The sequence below is a fragment of the Camellia sinensis genome, chromosome 13 (genome assembly GCF_055761805.1).
Source record: "Camellia sinensis isolate YWXY chromosome 13, ASM5576180v1, whole genome shotgun sequence".
In the NCBI taxonomy this organism is placed as follows: domain Eukaryota; kingdom Viridiplantae; phylum Streptophyta; class Magnoliopsida; order Ericales; family Theaceae; genus Camellia; species Camellia sinensis.
In genome coordinates, this window is record NC_138973.1 from 128,804,343 (window position 1) to 128,824,380 (window position 20,038).

The 20,038-nt window shown below is 33.4% G+C and overlaps 1 protein-coding gene across 6 annotated transcripts; it reads left to right on the forward strand.

Annotated features, from left to right (window-relative positions):
• The first annotated feature begins 701 nt into the window (after positions 1-701).
• LOC114300070 (uncharacterized) lies at positions 702-16,240 on the forward strand. Of its 6 annotated transcripts, none has more exons than XM_082903371.1 (16): positions 702-937; positions 1,107-1,310; positions 1,422-1,574; positions 3,989-4,070; positions 4,159-4,257; positions 5,686-5,892; positions 7,010-7,084; positions 7,179-7,274; positions 8,124-8,210; positions 11,976-12,014; positions 12,153-12,221; positions 12,629-12,862; positions 14,837-15,125; positions 15,390-15,466; positions 15,688-15,754; positions 15,910-16,240. In XM_082903371.1, the coding sequence occupies exons 2-16, from the start codon at positions 1,180-1,182 to the stop codon at positions 16,089-16,091; spliced, it is 1,887 nt and encodes a 628-aa protein (XP_082759497.1). In that variant the 5' UTR covers positions 702-937; positions 1,107-1,179; the 3' UTR covers positions 16,092-16,240. The 6 variants fall into 6 exon arrangements, with proteins under 6 accessions (XP_082759497.1, XP_082759496.1, XP_082759499.1 ...); XM_082903370.1 differs by having other exon boundaries at positions 710-937; positions 4,159-4,314; XM_082903373.1 differs by having other exon boundaries at positions 710-937; positions 4,159-4,314; positions 15,968-16,240.
• The last annotated feature ends 3,798 nt before the right edge of the window (positions 16,241-20,038 follow it).

Consider the following 20,038-nt stretch of genomic DNA (forward strand, 5'->3'; position numbering starts at 1 on the left):
ATTCCTCGACTCCCATTATTCTCATCATCTATGACAAATTTTTCAAACTGTCTCTAAAAAATTTTCAATCTGTCTCTAAAAATTAAAAATTAGTGACATTTTTTTGTGATAATTTTTTTTAAACTGTTGCTAAAATTTATAATTAGTAATATTTTTTATGATACATTTTTTAAACTTTCGCTGAAAATTAACTATTAATGATATTTTTTAATAATATTTGATAAAAAATATTATTAATTGTTATAAAATTTATAGGCCTTGTTTGGCATATACTAAAATAGTTAAAAGGTCAAAAAGTTACTATTCTATTTAAGTCACATCATCTTATTTAAGTCACATCAGCTTTTTACCGCATCACTTCAAACTCAACCTATATTTCATAAAAAATTAAAAAAATACACTTATTTAGAACCTCGCAAACAACCTTTAAATATATAGGGTAGCCTAGTTGGTTGAGGGCAAGGGACCAGGAACCTAGGAGTTTGCTCCTCTCTAGGTTTCAGGTTCGAATCCCACCCCCAGCTGGCTACTGGCGGGCTACTGCGTCTTTGCCCGGTCGATTGGCTCAGGACCCCGAGATTAGTCGAGGTGCGTCACTCCGAAGAGGTGCGTCACTCCGAAGAGGTGCTGGCCCGGATACTCGGTTCTCAAAAAAAAAAAAAAAAAAATCATTAAATATATAGGATTTATAGGTCTCCCGTGACATTTTGGATTTTAAAATGAATTTTCAAAAATCGGAAGCCAAATAGGTTTTGGATTTTGAAAAATTGATTAAAAAATTTAACCAAACGCAGTGTGTATATATTAAGGCGGTACAGCTCGATTGCAGCCCTAGTTGGGTGCAAAACAATCAGAAGAATTGGGCACTCAAGAGGCGAACCTTAGAGTAGAGGGTTTCTCTTCACCAGGGTTGGGGTAGCAAAGTTTGGTTCGTTAGGTGAGAATATTGATGTTTGCGATGCCAAGTTTTCTTTCTCACATCATTCTGAATTATTTATTATTATGTTTTGATTGATTGTTTTGTTATTTGATGGGAATACAATCAGTTTTTTGATTTTAATTGTTTTTTCACGATGTAATGGTTTGGCTGTGTGGTGGTGTCTCAGAGACGAGGAATATCACGAGGAGGGAGAAATAAAAGAGGTCCAATCCAATCGAAGATTGAAATACAAGGCAGTGATGGAGGAAAACACGTTGATTAATAGTAGTTCTTCTCTTGTTTCTGGTAGCGAAGGTGAGAGCAATACACTTGCTCCTGACAAAAGCACACTTGAAAGTGAGAACTGGGGGGGTGATTTTTGCAACTCAGAGTAAGCTTTATCTGCACTTCTCTTCATATCATTATGTTATTTTATTTATTGGCTTTTGGTTTAATTTTTCCATAGCAATTCATGCTTATTATGCGTTGTGGGCTGAATTAGTAACATTGACTCGGATTCGACTGAATTTGAAATTGGGGGACTTCATTACGGTCCTTATAGCGACGATGACGGGGGACTTCATTACGGTCCTTATAGCGACGATGACGGCTTTCGGTATGAAACGAAGGAGACCAATTTTGTTTGGGATGGATGGTGAGTTTTAGTAGTAGTTACTCTTCTTGTTTATCACATACAAGTTTCAGTTGCCTTTACTTTTACTCAATAAATTTGTTCATGGTTGATTTGTGTTGAGGTTGTTAAAATTGGAATCCTACCTTCTGGATAATGATAAATTTGATATAATACATCTTTTATGCTACCATAAATTGTTAACTACACGCATTTGCATGTGCAATTCAAAAAAAAAAAAAAAACATATATAATGTAGGTTGCTCAAGTGGGACAGACTTTCATTATTAAATCCAAGGCTATGGGTTCGAGGCTCATCCTCTTTTTTGCATAATTCCTACAAAAACTCCAAATATAACTCCAAATATAGGGGTGTTTTGGAAAAATCCAAAATGAGACAAAAAGTGTCAACACCAATAGCAGCATTCACTTTATATATTAGAATAGATATGCTCCCCTTGTCCCAAACAAAAGCAATTAATATGCTCAAATTCAAATTCAAAAGTGTTGATTCCCATCGTTGTCCCTTTAATATATTCTTTGGCAACATAAAACTTTTGTGCATTGACTTTTCAAAAGTGGACATGAGCATTGTGGTTGGGACGTCCAAAAATGGAATTATGGACTAACAAAATGGGACAGAGGGAGTAGTATTTACTAATAGTAATTATTAATGATAATTGTTAAAATTGTAACTAACATTGACTTTAGATTGAAATCCAGTTTTCATTTCTCCCTCCATTCAATGGTTGGTGTACATTTGATTTTTTCCTCTTGCTCCTACTCCTCTTCCCCATTTTTGTCAATCTTTATTTTGTGGAAAAGGTTTATTTTCTTTCACATTACGTGGCACAGTCTATAATTTTTTCTTTTGGGTTTGTTTCTTTACAGTGAATCCTTAGGAGTTTGGTAGTAGGATGGTTTGTTGGCTGTCATAGCGAGAGATGCTTCATTTGACTAGTTTTTTGGTGGTTCATAATTCATTCAATGGCTGAGAGGTTTTCGGTCTATGAAGGCCTCACTCAATTTATTGTGTCAAAATATAAATTTACTAACAGCATGAGAGTCAATTTGACTTGATGCACGTACTATGGATAATCGAACCAAACCAAACCAAACCAAACCAAACCAAACTAAAATAGGGCTTCTGTCCTCATCAAATAGGGTTGGCCACATGATTCTTTTAGCCATTTTGCTCTGTCAAGAGTTATATGTTCAATTAATTAAATAATTCATATAATTTCTTACTACTGCAATCCATGTCAATTTAGCTCTTCCCCTTCCTCTAACGTTTCTGTTTACGACGATCATTTTACTGCTATGTATGGATAGAGTTTTCCTTTATGTATGCTTATCTTGTGATGTTGAACCCTCTTTCAGGGATAAACTTGTAATTTTACATATTAAGTAACATGTTTTTCTTACCAGAAAATAATCTATTTGACTCTTATTTAACACATTTTTAAAAGTTATTGAAATCTCTCTCTCTCTCTCTCTCTCCCCTTCTCTTTTTAATGAAGGTATTGTTTACTATAAGATCAAATGTTACTGAGAAATGCAAGTCTGTGGCCCTGTTTTCGGTTCCCAAAATCATATCCACTATGTATTCTCTTGTTCCTTGCTTATCTTTTTCTACATAACCGTCGAAATATCCACATAATTATTTTTATTTCCTATAAAATAAAATAGATATTTGTTGCATTAACTCATCCAGTTAATCCCAAAATTGCGTTTTTCATTTGTTCCTCCAATCCTATTTGGGATTCATAGGTGCTAATCACATTAATTATAATTTCTCCCATTACAAGTTTAATTAACATGATTATGTTCTGCCTCCAATTCTTGTAATTGTTACTACCTTATCTTTAGCAACAATTAATTGTACATCTTTTCTAGTTTTAATGTATTTTATATTATATTTTCAATTGATAAGTGTAGTGTGGTCTATGCAAGTCATGGGAAATTAAGTTGGATGGTGCATCTTTGTAGTCCCTACATTGTTGTTTTATGTCTTAAAACAATATTTGTTTACGTTCCCAGTTATCCCAATTTTTTTTACCCAACTGGTTTCCTATATATGCTTTGTCATTCGTGCTTTAGTAGTTCTTAGTTAAACAACTACCTACTGAACTAATACCTTGGAATTTTAATTTCTTCCTTTCTCGTTCATGGATGTGTTGGTATAACTGTATGTTTTGTCGATAAAGGAATGTACATATATAGCTTCAAACCAACAAAATGGGTCCATCATAATTCAGACCAAGGGAATTGATTTTTTGAGAGTCCTTACTTCTTAGTAATGTAGATGCACCTAGACTCTTGTTTATAAATTATAATTATGGTGCATCTTTTTGTAAGCACCACTATGCCTTTTTTTCTTTTTAGATAATCAAGTCTCATTCTTGTTCACCTGCATTTGATTACTCATTCTTAAACAGGGAAGCTGCTCTAATTGTGTCTAAACGAATGCTGGCAGATTATTATGTTAAAAGCAGTTCAGAAAAAGAAGACAGCAGAAAGGTATTTGCTCATTGTAGAATGCTGAATATACTTGCCTGTATCAGAATTTGATCTTAACTCCCTCCCTTTTTTGCTGTCACTTTTTTAGGTGTTGACACTTGAACCATATGAGAATGAGACCCATTTTGGAAAAAGCAATGCCAGGCAAACATTGGAGCTTGAAGGGAGTGGCCTAGCCACCAGAAAGGTTTCTTGGTTGTTTTATCCTTATTTGGGAAATGTAGAAAACAACCTTTTGTTGGAGGTCTATAAATTATTTGTTTATTTCATCTGTGTTCTTGATTTTTTTAGCAACGTACTTTTTTTATTCATGAAGTTTTTGAATTTTTTAATTGCTGCTAGAGCATTTTAGGAAGGACAAGCCTAATAAGAAATATAATCTTGACCAAGTGTTACTAGAGCTGCTAATACATTTTGGATGCACGTTTTGAAATATGGTACAATTTTGTTCCAAAGCAATTAATTATCTATCCAAAGTGATTCCAAAATTTTTTTCCTTTGTTTTTCTTAGGGGAAAAATTAAATATAATGAACTAAAATCTAAGGAGCATTGCAGTTTTGGAAGGACAAAATGGGAAAAAATGCTCATAATGCTTATGAAAATGTGTTTTTTCATGATCAATTGAAAAAAATGTACTATTTTTTTTTAATTGGATGTCTAATCTTTGAAAGGAGTACCTTAAATTTTAATATTGTAATTTATACAAGTCTACCCCTATTGTTTCACATTTTAGTGCATGTGGTGTTTTATGTTCTTGTTTTAGTTCCCATTCCATACAGCATAACGATCCAAGTAACATGGGTCGAGACAGAGAACGGAAAATTTGGTTTTGGTAGTAATGGGAATTTTTTGTTTGTTTTGAATTCTATTGTATGAAAGGAATATGAATCTTTTTTTTTTTTTTTTCCTTTAAATTTTATTTTGATGAGAAACTTTATGGTCTACTGATTGTGTGATTATGGGGCATATTATGAAACATTGATGAATAAGAAATTTATTTTCTGTTTAATGTATGATCGTGGAGCATATTATGGTTTCATTTCTTACTCTCTTTTTTCATCTTGACATTACGGAATGCTAAATCATGATGTCCCTTGGCATGTATGTATGTATTGTCATAAGGTGATTCAATTATTATTACTTTCACTGCAGCACAACCATCTTGGTTGATAATCACTTTTGACAACTAATTGCGCTTTGGAAAACGTTATTTGAACGCTAGATTGATTATCAAGGCCAGCATAATTTTCATGATCCATTCTCAGAAATTGCCTTTGCAAAAAGGCAAATGGGCATAGTTTATTAAGCACACTAGCTTTAGCCAAAACATGTATTTTTGGGTGATTTGTGCTGCGTGTCCATTAAAAATTAACATAATAATAGTTAATTTGTACTAAAAGGATGTTAACTGACGTTGTCTTATTTTGCCTTAAGTCCCTTTTGTCCAACACTAAAACCTGCATTGGTAGGTGTGGAAATTGAAGTATAAAAATATGGAATGATATTACTTTTGATTTATCTAAAGATATATTTAACCCTTTTTTTTTTCGTTTTTACTTCACTTATTGTGCATTGCCTATCAATCCCTGAATCTTACCAAATTTATATTTTTAGGTAGTACAAGATGCCTCGTGGTTTGGGCCAATCAAAGAAGAACAGTACACCAAGATTGGTAAGGCTATTGCGGTATTAGCCCATGGAGCGATGTGTTATGTTATGTTCTGTTCCTTCAAGGAGCTAATCAAAGACGAGGATTACAATACTGTTGGCGAAAGTGTGTTTAAAAGTATTGTTAAGTTTGTCTTGAGTGTTTTTGATATGGTAAATTCTAAATTCTACCTTAATGTGCCTGTGGCCAATTTTTTGTGGATATTGTTTTTGGTAGTAGTCTCGCGGAGCTTTCATCAATTTTCTGTGGTTTAATATTTGCTTTAGTCTCGTGTAACTAAAAAATTTATTTGATGTTTTGTTCAACATTTAATGTAGGTACATTAGATTTCTATTTTGTTATGTTTGAACAACTCATGGATTTGATGGTGATTCATTATATGTTTGTCAAGTAAGATTTAGATGACTAGATCTAAATTTCACTAGGTGGATATGGCCGAGCTTGATTATGAATGAGTGCTGATAGGAATTCAGAGTGGATGTGTCATTTTAACTTGATGTGTGCCGAATGAAAATAGTGAAGTAGTTATATGTGATTCTCCATTGTGCTACTATGGTGGGTTAAGAATGGTTGTCTTGTGTCCATTGTCAATTGACTAATGCAAGGATTTTAAATATCAAATCATTTTTGCTCAATTAGTGTTCAGCTTATATATTGGTGTTCCTTTTGTTTTGATGGGTTAGGGACTATATGAATCATGGAACCCTCACAATTGCTTTAGTGTTCATCTTATCCTTTTTTTAATTTTATATTGCTCTACTTTTTAAAAGGCGAGTTTTGTAGTTTGAACTAGTTGATTGCTACTTGATTCTCACACAAGTGCTTCTTAGGTCAATAAATTACATTGTTCTTGATCATTTCATGATGTGCATTTAGTCTTGTTTTTATTTGAACTATTTTTCTTGTTATCATTGTTGTTGTTTTTGTTATAATGGTGGTAGATTATAATATTATAGTATGAATGTCTTTGTTGCATGGGTTTTTATGGTTTGGAAGGTCTCTTTCATAGTGCACTTACATTCAATATATAAAATGATACACATTGGCGGTTGCCGGTATGTGATTTTGCTGTTGTAAATGTATTACTTTTGTCTTGTGTCATTATTGATGTATCTTCTTCTGATATATTTAATTAACATAATTTTTGTTTTTTTGCTATAGTTGTGGTGTTTCTCATAATGTGTTTGAATTTACACGAGTTTTTATAGGGTGAATTGTTAAGGAATGTTGGTTCCATTGCTCTCATTTTCATTTACTTTTATATTCCAGGAAGATTTTGAGAAAATATTTGATCAGAGTGTGGTTGAGGATGAGTACTCAAAATTATGTGAAATTCTTGACTCTGTAAGAATTTTTATATATAAGAAATTTTTTTCTTTTTTGGTTGTTCACCTGTTCTCTTTTTCTCATATGTGAAAACACCTTTTTCCATGTGCAGTGTAAATGTGATCCTCTTGTAGCTATTGCTGAGGGGAAGGTGAAAGTTGATCAATTTTCCACGCTAAGGGAACATGATCTTTGTGACACTATACGGGTAAGAATCTTTCTTTTTCATTCCTAGCAATTGCTTTGGCTTTAATAATTGTTAGAATGTGTCAGGGACGGATCTACAGTAGGACCAGGGGTAAGAATCTTTCTTTCCTTGGATTTTCGATAATTTTGTTAGAACCCTAACATATATAAATTATATATATCCTTCATAAAATTGTAACAGTGCCCTCCTTAAAATGCTGATGATGCCCCTTCTATTAAGGATTTTCTTTCTAATTACAAAGATTCTACTAATATGAGTCCTTCTACCATACACTCCACAAAAGGGTATACCATATACAAGTTATGATATTTCGTGGTGTTAATACCATAAAGTGTTAGAACTAAATCATTTTTGGTTATAACTAAAAGGACCATAATAAATAATAACCAAACACGACGGCTGTGGTCATGACCTAAAAATAATCCCAATAGGTCATAACTAACATCATAATGAGTCATAACCAAAATAATAGTCACAAGAAATTATAACTAAGTTATAACCAACACTACAATGAGTCATAATTAATACCATAATGTGTAATAACTAAGGTTATAAAGATCATAACCAATGTGATAAAGATCATAACTGCGACATGCAATATACACTTTTTTGCAATTGGTTTTTATAGAATTTTCTGAATAAATATATCATTTCTATTTCGACTTATTTTCTTTTATAATTTTCCAATCTACTTATAATAGTTATTCTCCAATATTTTTATAAAATTTAACCTTAAATCCCTTAATTTGAAATTCATATTTATCCAAATGGACTTATAATATTTAAGTTTAGAAATATTTCATTGTTGTTTATTATGAAAAAAAAAAAATCAATATTGTTTGTATGCAGCAACATAAATGTAGTGCCGAAAGAAAGGTGAAAGCTGATCAATTTTCCAAACTGCGGGAACATGATATTTATGATGACGGAACAGAGGTAAGAATCTTTCTTCCTCATTGCTAGCAATTGCTATGGCTTTAATAATTATTGTCAGTTTGTATGTTTCTCATTTAAATATTTGTCTTGATGCAACTATATCCATGTAGTGCCAAAAAAGAAGTTGAGGTAATTTTTTATTTTATTTTGTTTTCTAGGTTGTGAAATAAATGTATTCTTGAATGTTCATTGTGGTAATTCATTTTGGTTCTGTTGGTTGATTGACTTCTAAGATATTTTTGAAGTGTGATAGTTGTCAAGCCAATTTTTAATGCATTGTTTGGATTTAATATTTTATAGTATCTCCCTGACCCTATGAAAACTAGATAAGCATACCATCAATTTATTATAAATTTTCTTGAGGTTTGTTTCGATGGCATTTAGATACTATCAAATTGGGAATTTGGTCTTAGGTAGCATTTGGTATCAGAGTTAGGTCAAGTACCTTGTAACTTTGCTTCACCAGTAGGCGACAGCCTTGCCTTGGCTGCCCGCTAGATCTCAACCCATTCCACTGTTATATTTTCTTTCAGTATCACTTCGTGGTGATCTCTAACTTTATCCACTAGTTTATTCCTATCCCAAATATCTCTATCATTTTTTTTTACTCGCAATCCATTTTTGGGTGTTTCTGTTTCACTTTGTCTTTCCCTCTATTTCAACCTCAAATAGGTTTCCATCTTCAAACCTATTTGAGTTTGAGGAGGGGTATTATACCTATATCATGGTGAGCATGGTGATATACCATGTAAACCACCTAAGTCGCCCCATCTGGCGCACAATCCAAGTCACCCCCTTTGGCACACAACCCAAGTTGCCCCCTTGGCGCACCACCTAAGCAGCCTCCTGGCTTATTTTCTAATAAGCCGCCCCTTGGCACACATAGTCATCTATTGCCATCATCGTTTAACACCACATCATAAGTTATGTATGTACCATATTTGCTGGTTCAACATCCAGTCAGTCTCTACAACGGTCCGACATGACCCCTTAAATTGTCCCGACATTGATTTCGGTCAGTTCCTACAATGGTCCAGCATGACCCCTTTAAACTGTCCCAACATTGATTTTGGTTAGCTTCTTCTAGGGGTGTGGTGTTGATGTATTAAGCACTTTTTGACTTTTTATTTATTTATTTAGTGGACTACCAGATTTGTTCGGTAGCATTTATTTGGACTAGCCATTGAGTTTTTTACGGCTTCTTCCAGTCATCCATTGGTAAGCTGTGATTGTTGAATATCTTCACACCAGCTTGAGGGGGAGTGTTGAATATAGAAATTAGAGTATATCGAATTTTTTTATTTTTCGTATTATGTGGTTGTTTGGGAAGTGGCTATTTTTTAAGCTTTTTGGCTTTTTGACTATTTTAATATGCTATTTTAGTTTTTGTGTTTGGGAAGATGGATTGATATTTTTGTTTGATTGTTGTATTGAAAAATGTGTTTGAAATGATGTTGAGATAAAAAATAATTAAATTATTCCCAAAAAGTTGTGCCTGACGTGATGATTGATTTGTTGGGATATGAAATGACTAAATTGCCCGTGTGTGTTGAAATGCTAAGGTGGTGGGTTAGTCAAAAATTAAAAGGGCAAAAACGTAATTTCAAATCTGCCCTGCACAGTCATGAATCTGTCCGCGTCAGTTTTTGATTAAAAAAAAAAAAAACTCAGTTACAGTACAACTTTTTGGCTATTTGAATGAGGCTAAAATAGCCTCTCAATCTCCTTCCCAAACACCGCCTATGTATATTATCTGTGATTGTGTCAATCATTAATTTAGTATTGTTTCTTATTTATATCATTTCTTAAATTGTATCATGAATTTATTATATATACATGGCATCTACCTCATTGATGGGAAAAGCCAAATAATTCTTTTCATTCTTTTGTATGCACTATTGAGCTGAGAATTCAGGCTAAAGTTGGAAATTGTTCCTAACCACCCTTGCTTCCACTACCACCATTCCTTACTCCACCTCCCTTAACGTTTATTGCCCTATCTCTCTTTCTGTTCTTTAACCTCCAACCCCTCCCCTATCTCGATCTCGATCTCGATCTCGATGTGGTTGCAGGTCTTTATGTTAGAGTTACTTGCTGATCTCACTGTTCGTCACTGCAAGTTAAAGAAAGAGATGAGGATGGAGGTTATGGGCAGTGTGCGGTGTTAATGGTGATTGCTATGGCTGTAGATCTGGTGGTGTTAGCCTTGATTTCGATGTTGTTGGTGGTTGGGGACAGAAGGGAGAGATTGAGGTTGGGGCGGTGGAGGGTTCAGATGCTAAGGGGAGATGGTGGGAGGCTATTTAGTGGGGAGCTGTGGGTTTGGAAGGTTGGGTGGGCTGGGGTTGGGTTTTGGGTTTGAGGTTTTGGATCTAACTTGTGTATATGTGGCCCCACGTGATAGTTTCTGCCTAAATTTGGAAGGAAGTTAGCTTCAAGAGTAAATTGGGAAAATTTTGAAACGTGAAGGGCCGAAGTGAAAAAAACCCATAGGGCCGGCCAAAGTGGGAAAACGGTCAAACTTAAGGGGGCAAAGTTTAATTTACCAATTTAGAAGTACGGATTGCAACAACAGTTAGCTTTGGGGCTGATTTTAATTGGGTGTTATAGCTGAAATTGCCATAAGAGTAGGGGACAGGTAGGGTTTGTTTAGGGTAATAAATGGTTAAGAGTTTAAGCATGAAAAGATGAGATTTTTTGGGGCTGTTTTAGGGCTGTGAACAGGTACCCATAAAACAGTATTTGGGCTGTTGAAGTGCAGAAAATAAGTGAGAGAAAGAAGGAGAAGATAGTTCCTAGGAATCACTCATTGTCAACGAAAAAAGAAAAAAATAATTTTTTGTGTTTCTTTAGATAAAGAGTTCTCGAAAGTAATGGAAACTAAAGTTTCCTGTACAACTCAAATTAGCTTGTTAGTTAAGCTTGCAATTTTTTTTGTTGCAAAATATACAATTTCCCACAAAACTTGACGAAGAGTATATTGTTTCCCGCTTTGTCTATACTTCTCTTAACAACCCTCTATTATGCGGTGATTACATTTGTTTCCATCCTTTTCTTGCAAATTTTTTTTTTTTTTATCTATTCAAATGCACGCAAGAAACTAAAATTTCATTTTTTCCCTCTTTTTCACTTTACTTTTTACCATTTTCATTTTCTATCATTCGTTTCTTTCTAAACAAAAACGGAGCCTAAAATATCAATTCCATTGAATCAAAAGCATTACATGACTTAATATAAAATTCGAAGATTTCCTAGACCAACTAGAACAAAAAAAAGTAAACGACTAAAATTTTGACTTTCAAAACCTATCTAAGACCAAATAAGAAACATAACTAAAAATTAATTTATTAACTTGACCCACATGATGACCCATGGGCGACCCCTACAGCCCATGATAGCAAATATGAAAATTACCAAAATACCCATGACCTAAAAAACTCTAAAAAAAACAGAAAATAAGACTTTAATAAAAAAAACTTGAATCCATGGCAATTTCCAAATATTGCCACTTCTTAAACTCTTTCTTGCTCTTCTTGTGGATTGCATCAGCTAACTTCCTAAGAATCGGGACTGAAATTGGGATTTATTTCACCCTTTTGTGGACAAAGATATTTTTTTTTGGCTTTTGTCTTTCCTTTGTTGTAAGTACCTTGGTAGTCATGACTGCCTGTATGACTTTATTTGTTTTTCCTATTTGTCTATTTATTTTTCGGATGTAAATTGTTTTTAGGAAGTTTAATTTTTTGTTCATACTTTTTGTTATAGGTTCTTCGTCCATGGGTTTTTCCTATTTTTGGTCCCGAGGTATTATTTTCTTCGGTGTGTATATGATAATCTTGTCCAATTATTCTAGACAGGATTATTTCACATGGTTATATTAACTTATTTCCAAAGATAATTTATTGAATCTTGCTAAGTTGATTATTAATTTTATGGATGTAGTGGAATGATATTAGCCCAAACGAAATAGCAATTGCATTGGAGATGCTTAGGAATTATGAGCCTCTGAAGGTATGAACTTGGCAGTTTTTGTGTTCTTGACTTCTTTGTTGAACTGTTAGAAATTTGTCACTAATGTTTGTCCTTTTTTTAGAGTAATTTTTCTTAACATTCAAAAGAGTTACGCTAAATTAACATCATAATTAGTACTTCAAGTTCTATTCTATAAAATCTGGTGCTGCTGTCCAAATCTTCTGCTGACATGAGTTGCAGCTTCAGCATGATGTGTTCTAAACACTCATTGTTTGTTAATTTAGTAGTTGGAGCACATTCTTCTGTTTCGCTTTGGTTTCTTTATCAGTTTTTTTTTTGGTAAGGTTCTATATTATTTTTACATTCTTAAAATTTAAGTGTTTGACTTTTAAAATTTAGTGATCAATTTTAATCATATGTCTGATATGTTGTCCATTGAAAACCAGGAAGATTGTAAAATGCAGCTTACCTTGGAGTTGACAAATGAGAAAAGTTATCGTATTCTTGATTCTTTGGTTTTAGAGGCTTGGGGGGGCGTTGACATTGAATTGCTACGTAATTGTTTACCTAATACAGCAGATGATGTGGTTCTCGCTAACGATGTTACTTTTGCATGCTCATGTTTAGCTGATGGCTTATTCATTGGGCTCTATGAATTGGCTGCTATGAAAACATCAGCGGTATCACCCTCTCTCTGCTCTTTCCCCCCACCCCCTTTCACTTAATTTGTCTTGTGTGTGTGGAAATGTTACAACTTTATGTAAATGGATGAATCAAAGTGCTTGTTTTATGCATTTTTCTCTCTTTATACTCTTTTTTTTTGGTGGTTTTCTGTTCCATATTTGAAATGGCCTTTCTTGAGTTCCTAAGTTGCACATATACTATTAAGATTTTGGCATGTTCATGTTGGACACTTCTTGACATGTGTATAACACACATCCTAACTTTTGCTATTATTATTTTTAAAATTGTTTGTATAACTGGACTAACTTGCACAGTTGGGGTTATACATGTTTTTTGCTTACGCAAACATGAAATTCTTAATTTTAGGAACAATTTTTGATAATTTATTTAGATGTTGACTTTCTAAAATTGATGTTGGACTTTTTGTTCTCACTTCTTTTCTCATTTATAGAATGTGAAATGATTTCTTATACGAAAATAAAATAAAAATTTATTTTTAAAGTAAAAATGAATAGAGTTGTTATTTGGGTAAATTATATTGATTTTCCCCAAGTAATGATGCAGTTTGAGGAACTTTTATTGACCTCCCGTATGGTAATGATAGTTGTAATTGTTTTAATGAAGGTGATGGAATTTCTGTATTACCTTTAGGTACTTTGCGTTTAAATGTGGACACGGACACAACGTGGACATGACAATATATTATATTTTATTTACTACATAAATTAATACTACATCCACAAACAAATAATTCGATATTTTACAAACAATCCGAAGTGTCCTTGATGTGGCTCCGACATGTCCTTGAAAAAAATTAATTAAATAAACCGGCACACCGGATGGCGTGTCCCATACGTGTCCCTATGTTCAATACCTCTATGACACTTGTTTTGAAGTGTCAGTGCTTAATAGATTGTTGCACATTAATATCCAAACATCTACCAAAAATGCTAAAACAAGTTATATTCCCTTACCAAAATATAATTCAATGGCTAAGAATAAAACATTTGAAATTCTATGGCTACTACAGGTTGCGTTTGGGTTTATAGTGGGTTCCTTCATGTCCACATGCTGACATGAATTATTGTATGGATCTTGCTCAGTTTACGCGTGTTCAACCCTAATCAACCAATTTAATATTCGTGTTGTCGTGTCGTGTAATGTTTGTGTTTGTGTCAAATAAATGACCAACCCTAACTCTCTAATTATGTGTAAATTTTGAGTTGTGTTAACGGGTTGGATGTCAAATTCTCACCCCTACCAGCAAGGGAACAAGAGGAAAAATAGAATACAAGTTCCTAAATAAAGTTACTGTTGAATTAATCTTCAGTTTATGCTTCAACAAAATTTGTTCTCGTCCCCTATCACTAGCGCCACAAACTAGTTCTTGTTGTTTCATAGGTTTTCCTTATTTTATGCGTTCTATGCCCTGCATGTTCAAGTGGTTCATATATTTTTGTGGTGTACTTTTGATTAATCATTTTTCCTGCCTTCATTTCGGCTGTTTTCAGTTACTGTAGTGCATCCTGGGTGGGTGTTCTGTTGGTCTCATCGAATTCCTTAGCTTCTTGCATTAGGGGTGTACATGGACTAGTTTGGTTCGATTTTGGGGAAAACCATGAACTGCACACCAATCTGGGAGCAATAAACCGCATGTCTAAACGATTTAATACGTTTATAAAAAATAAAAATAAATTGGACCTGGACAGGGGACTGGTTTTTGAAAGCAAAAGAACCAGTTCAGACTGGTTTACGGATTAGTCAGTTTTTGTTTGACAACGCTATCTTGCATTGTTTGGTCATGTAATTTTTGTTGGTAAGAATGTGTACATGAAATTGGTAATTGGATCGTGGTGCCTTGAGTCCCATTCGCAATGATCTCTCTATGGTTTCTATTTTATGTCTCCTTTCATGATGTCGGTTGTTTTGTTTTGTGTTTTTTGATTTTTTGTTTTTTTGTTTTTTTCCAGTTGCAGTACTTCCAGGAAGCTGTAATTTTTCCTTTATCAGATGGTTGCTTTGGACCTTTTACAGATGAGTTCATTGAAGTGATTAAAATTGCTGATCATGAGAGAAGAATGCAAGGTGATCGTTTCATCAGTGTAAAGCATCTTTTGTTTGGCCTTTCACTTTCAAGTGTTCGTAGATGTGTTGAGATGATGCTCCACGGTAGAGTGCTAGATTATACGGGTCAATTAGCTTTGAAGCTCTCATCGTTTAGCATTTACAAGTTATCGCGCGATGCAGCTACCATTCTTGGTTAGATTTCTATTTTTGCAATGTCCTCAACATCCTATTGAATTTACTCGTTATAAATTTATATTGCCGCTGGATATTATGAATCTTTTTATTTTAAAATGGAGGTAAGTTGGGCTGTTCTGGAAATATTTGAGGCATTAAATTGCTAGTTCAGCCTTAACGTTGCTTTGGGTTCGGTTGAGGAAACTGGATTTGTCCAGTTGGTGGATGCAGTAGGTTTATGCATTCATGTTCCCCCCTCACACCTGAGCATATATGTCGCAGGTGATAAGAATGTTGGACTTGAGCACTTGGTTCTGGCAATTTTCTATGGAAAGCAAGAAAATGATCGTACAGGGACGGTAAGGTCTATTTATTTGGGTATCCTTTTTGTTAGGTCTTCCCATCTTCATTGTTATGGATAACTGACCAAAACGGAAATGTCCACTGGCACACAAATATTGGTTAGTTATCCGTGTTACTTTTTTCCAGCATATTTTGCTTGGCAACATGGGGTCTTGAGCTTGCTATTATGTTAATTATGAGTGACTTTTCCATAATTATTATTTTATTTCTCTTAAAGGCTGCACAGGATGATTGCAGTTCTTTGTTCTTCGACGAGAAGAAATGGGATGATTACCTCTTGAAACGTAAGAATCAAATATGCATTCATTGTTTATATGATATACACAAATGTTTAGATATTTATATAATATATATATATATATATATATCTGTAAATGGAGTTTTATTCAATTGACTTCCTGTGCTTATTTTTGCCTTTTGCAATCTTCCCTCTCCCCAGATTTAAGATATAGGGATGAGTGTGATTTTGCAAGCTTCAATGACAGTGATTTTTTCAGATCATTGCTACCCGAAGATTGTTTGTCTTTTGGTAGACCGGCGGCATTATGTGGCTTTTCTATCAAGGATAAGCTGCACAAGGCTTTAAAGTCTGGCTTGAAGTTGAACGCTATTCGGGGGTAGAATTATTACCTTCCCTTTTGTGGGCTGGTCTGGCTTCCACTGTATATGCTGTTTAATACATTATGAATGTCCCCGTGAACATGGCTGGAAGGTTATTATTACTTTCAAAATAGGAATATATATTGCAAGTGAAGCCCGTGTTTGACTTATTTATTTGTTTATCTTTTTGGCCGAAAATTGCTTAACTTACGTTTCATGTCAAAAGTATATTGATGATAAAAAAAAGTGGTTAGACATCCTCAAGTAAAGCATGTGGAAGACCAAAAGAGTTATACTAGTTCATGACCACTTAATAATATACAAAGCTGGCATACTCGATTGGTCCCTGTTGGTCTATTGGCCCTTCTACTGTGTATCATACAACGTAATCACTGACAACCACACAAGGAAAGGGTATTGTATTTTACTCAGTTAATGATAAAAGGTTAGTTGATACATAATTCTATCTCCATGTATATACACACGCATAAGAAAATCCAAGAGAAGCACATTAATATTTGTGTGCAAATATAGGTTTTTTTCTTGGGTGTTCCAAATAGAAGCCTGGACCTTCCTGTTCTGTCACCGTATGTGGGTCGGCATAATTTCGATTAGAGTGGCAATTTTGACCCGCATCTTTGAATCTACCCACGCCCGCCAGTAATTTATGGATTTAAACACGCTTGTTTATCAAGCGGGTTATAATTGGATAATATATATGGATTTGTGCGGGCTGGTATTGGGTCATTGAAAAAATTAGAGGGTTGTTATTAGTACTTAATTTCTTTGGACTCTTAAATTCTCATTTTTTTAATTACATTTATTAGCCCTAATAAATAAATACAAACATGCAATGCTGATAATTCAACCTCGCGCTAACCGCGATCAAACATTGTTAACCACTCCACCACATGTTCACTTGTGCAACTTAACTACGTTCATTTTAGGATAAATTACAAATACACCTTTTGAGATTTATTTAAAATACAGTTTGTCTTCTGTGATTTAGAAAATTACAAATATCCCCTTATTAGAATTTTTTATTTAACAGAATTAACTTAAAAAATAAAATTCATAATTACTCTCCTATACAATAATAAAATTACCTAAATTATAAATTGAAACATATTTCAAATATCATTAAAAATTGTTAATTTACTTGATGATTTATTAATAAAAAAGACAATTTGTTATAAAATTAGAAACTTTTGAGAGTGGAATATAATTTTCAAAATTACAGAAGGCAATTTATATTTTAATCAAATTTCATGAATTGTATTTATAATTTACCTTTATTTTATTTATAGCAATTCTGATTAGGACACGTTCTCTCTCCTCTCTTTGTGCTTGTGCACAAGCACATCTATATATCTACATAGAAAAACAAATATATATTTGATATAAATGTGTTTAGGTTGTTTTTTATTTTTATTTTTTATTGAATGTTATTTTTTTATTTAAATTTCTTCAATTTAAATTCTAATAAGAAATTATTTTTTATTTTATTCTTTTATTCTTCTAGTTTTATTCTTGTCCCTTCTTTTGAAAATGTTATATCGTATTTTTATTTTTATGTATTTATTTTTTTATCAAGATTTATATCTAAAATTTTAAATCGACCTGATATCTTTATATAAAAAATGGTTATGTTGATCCAAATCATAAGTTTTGGAATTTTTTTTAAATACATGACTATATATATGTAATTCTCTAAAAGTTATTTCTGACATTTTTTTGTTAGCAAAAAAATATTTTGGGCTGAAAAGTTAGGCGCAAGCCCTGGCCCACTCAAAATAGGGCCGCGTACCAATCATTTGCATTATACTCCACTTCAATAATCTAATAAAAACGTTACGAAATGAAATAGTGAATTTTTTTTTGTTGAGCAATCATCGGAGGAGGCAAACAATTTACTCGCGCTGCCCAATGATATATTATCCAAATCACTTTGAATTCTCTCATTTTCACTATAATTTTGTCTTCTTGTAAGCGCATGAATATGATCTCTCGATATCATAAGTGCCTCAACCATTTGAGGTGAAAGTCTGTTGTGGTAATTGCTCAACACCTGTTCACCTGCATTAAAAGCTATTTTAGAAGCAACTGTAGAAATATGAACAGTTAGTATATCACGGGACATCTGTGAAATCACAGGCCATATTTATTTTGTTTTCACCAATCCAAAATTTCAAAATCATTGTCATTCACTTGTGGGCTATCCAAATAACGTTATAATTCAGAACTACTTACGCTTGTATGTTGAGATATTCTTCTACTTTTGATTACTGAAAAAACACTTAATCTTTCACCTCAAGATGAGACTGGTGTAGTGTTTGTAGGTGTATTTACAGATACAACTTCCTTATATTCTTCAAATAGTTTTTTGCATGTTTTCATAATAGGGGTAAGTTGTTTTTGATCAACAAAAATACGAGCTAAAAATTTTTGTAAATCAATTTCTTTACACAATAGGATCAATTACGATGGCTAAACCTAAAAGATGAGGCAACCAATCAAAATATTTATCAATTTTTTTTTTTCATTGCAGTAATAACGGTTATATAAAACAAATGGTGAAGTAGGAATATATATGTAAAAAAATAATTTTGTTGCAGTATAAAAAACTTGTAGAAAATCTTTATATAAGGTTACTTGGTACCAATTAAGTTTTGTGGGAGCCAGTACTCCTCCTATTGATATTGTTGCAAATAATAAATCTATTGTTTTTCTTTGTTTACAAGCTCTCTTTAACATATTATACTTTCTATTAAATATATATATTACTTTGAATTCCACCTACTGTTTGTATCTAAAATTAATTTTTTTAATGGCATACTGTAAGATGCCTTTGGGGTTTACCCAGCGCGCCCGACAGTTCAGACTCGCAATCTTTTGATCTAGTCTCACTAGTGCAATGTGAACATAGAAGATGAGAGTTCAAATCCAGCAACTTTTGTAAACACCCATTTTGTTGCAAATATTTGCTGAAAATAGACTACATCACTAGATCTTAGAGTTGTCACCTAATCTTTTGGAGAAATTAGGAAACCCGTGACTCATGCCAAAGGCTCTGTTTGTCATAACCAAAGTGTCTCGGCTCGGGAACTTAGGTATGAGGAGGGAAGGTTATTAATTGAGCACCCCTGCTCACCCGATCAAAAGATCGGCCTTTACTAAGTCATTATGTGATTTTTATGATCTATATATGCTCATATTCTGGTTTTTATTAGTGATAACATTACTGTTTGAGGCAATCAAGTATAGATCGTGTCACTAATTTTGGTTATGCTTTGATTTCATGCATTTTGAAAAAGCATTTTTTGTACAAACTCAGAAGCATAAGAATCAATCACATTCCAATACAAGCAACACAACCACCATCTGCTGACATTCAAACATATATTCAAATTAAGCACTTAGCCTCATGGTATAGTATTTGAATATAACAAAGGACACACACACACATACAATATGCTATAGCAAATAAATGCTCACCTAGTACTCCGAGGTGAGCCAAAGGAATAGGTTAGTATATGCATGATTCTATATGCAAGTAACTAATGCAATACATACAAAATGATCCTATAGGTCCGACTTACTAACAAAATGATATATGTATCATTTCAAATCGCGAGATAGCACATATAATCAAGTTAGAAGGAATAAACCCACGGATGCCAATGAGTTGGACCCGAATGCATGAAAAGTGGATGTAAATCATGAATATGACAAGAATATGATAAATAAAACATGATGCTATACAAAAAACGTATAAATAAAAGGGATAGAAAGACCTAGGGTTGGAGGATTATTACAAAAGTTGCCTCGGCTCGGGAACTTAGGCCTCACAATTCGGACTCCCATGGTTCTGAATCTAATCTGACAAGTGCAATGTGAAACTGATAAACACCAAAGAGTCCAAATCTGGAAAATCATTTTGGAAAAACAATTTAAATCAAATAATGCCA

What these genes read in the sequence shown, in the direction of transcription:
- LOC114300070 (XM_082903370.1), top strand. Translation starts at nt 1,180, where the DNA reads ATGGAGGAAAACACGTTGATTAATAGTAGTTCTTCTCTTGTTTCTGGT. An exon ending in GGTGATTTTTGCAACTCAGA is followed by an intron (nt 1,311 to 1,421) that starts GTAAGCTTTATC and finishes GGGCTGAATTAG; the next exon opens with TAACATTGACTCGGATTCGA. An exon ending in CTGCTATGAAAACATCAGCG is followed by an intron (nt 12,863 to 14,836) that starts GTATCACCCTCT and finishes GTTTTTTTCCAG; the next exon opens with TTGCAGTACTTCCAGGAAGC.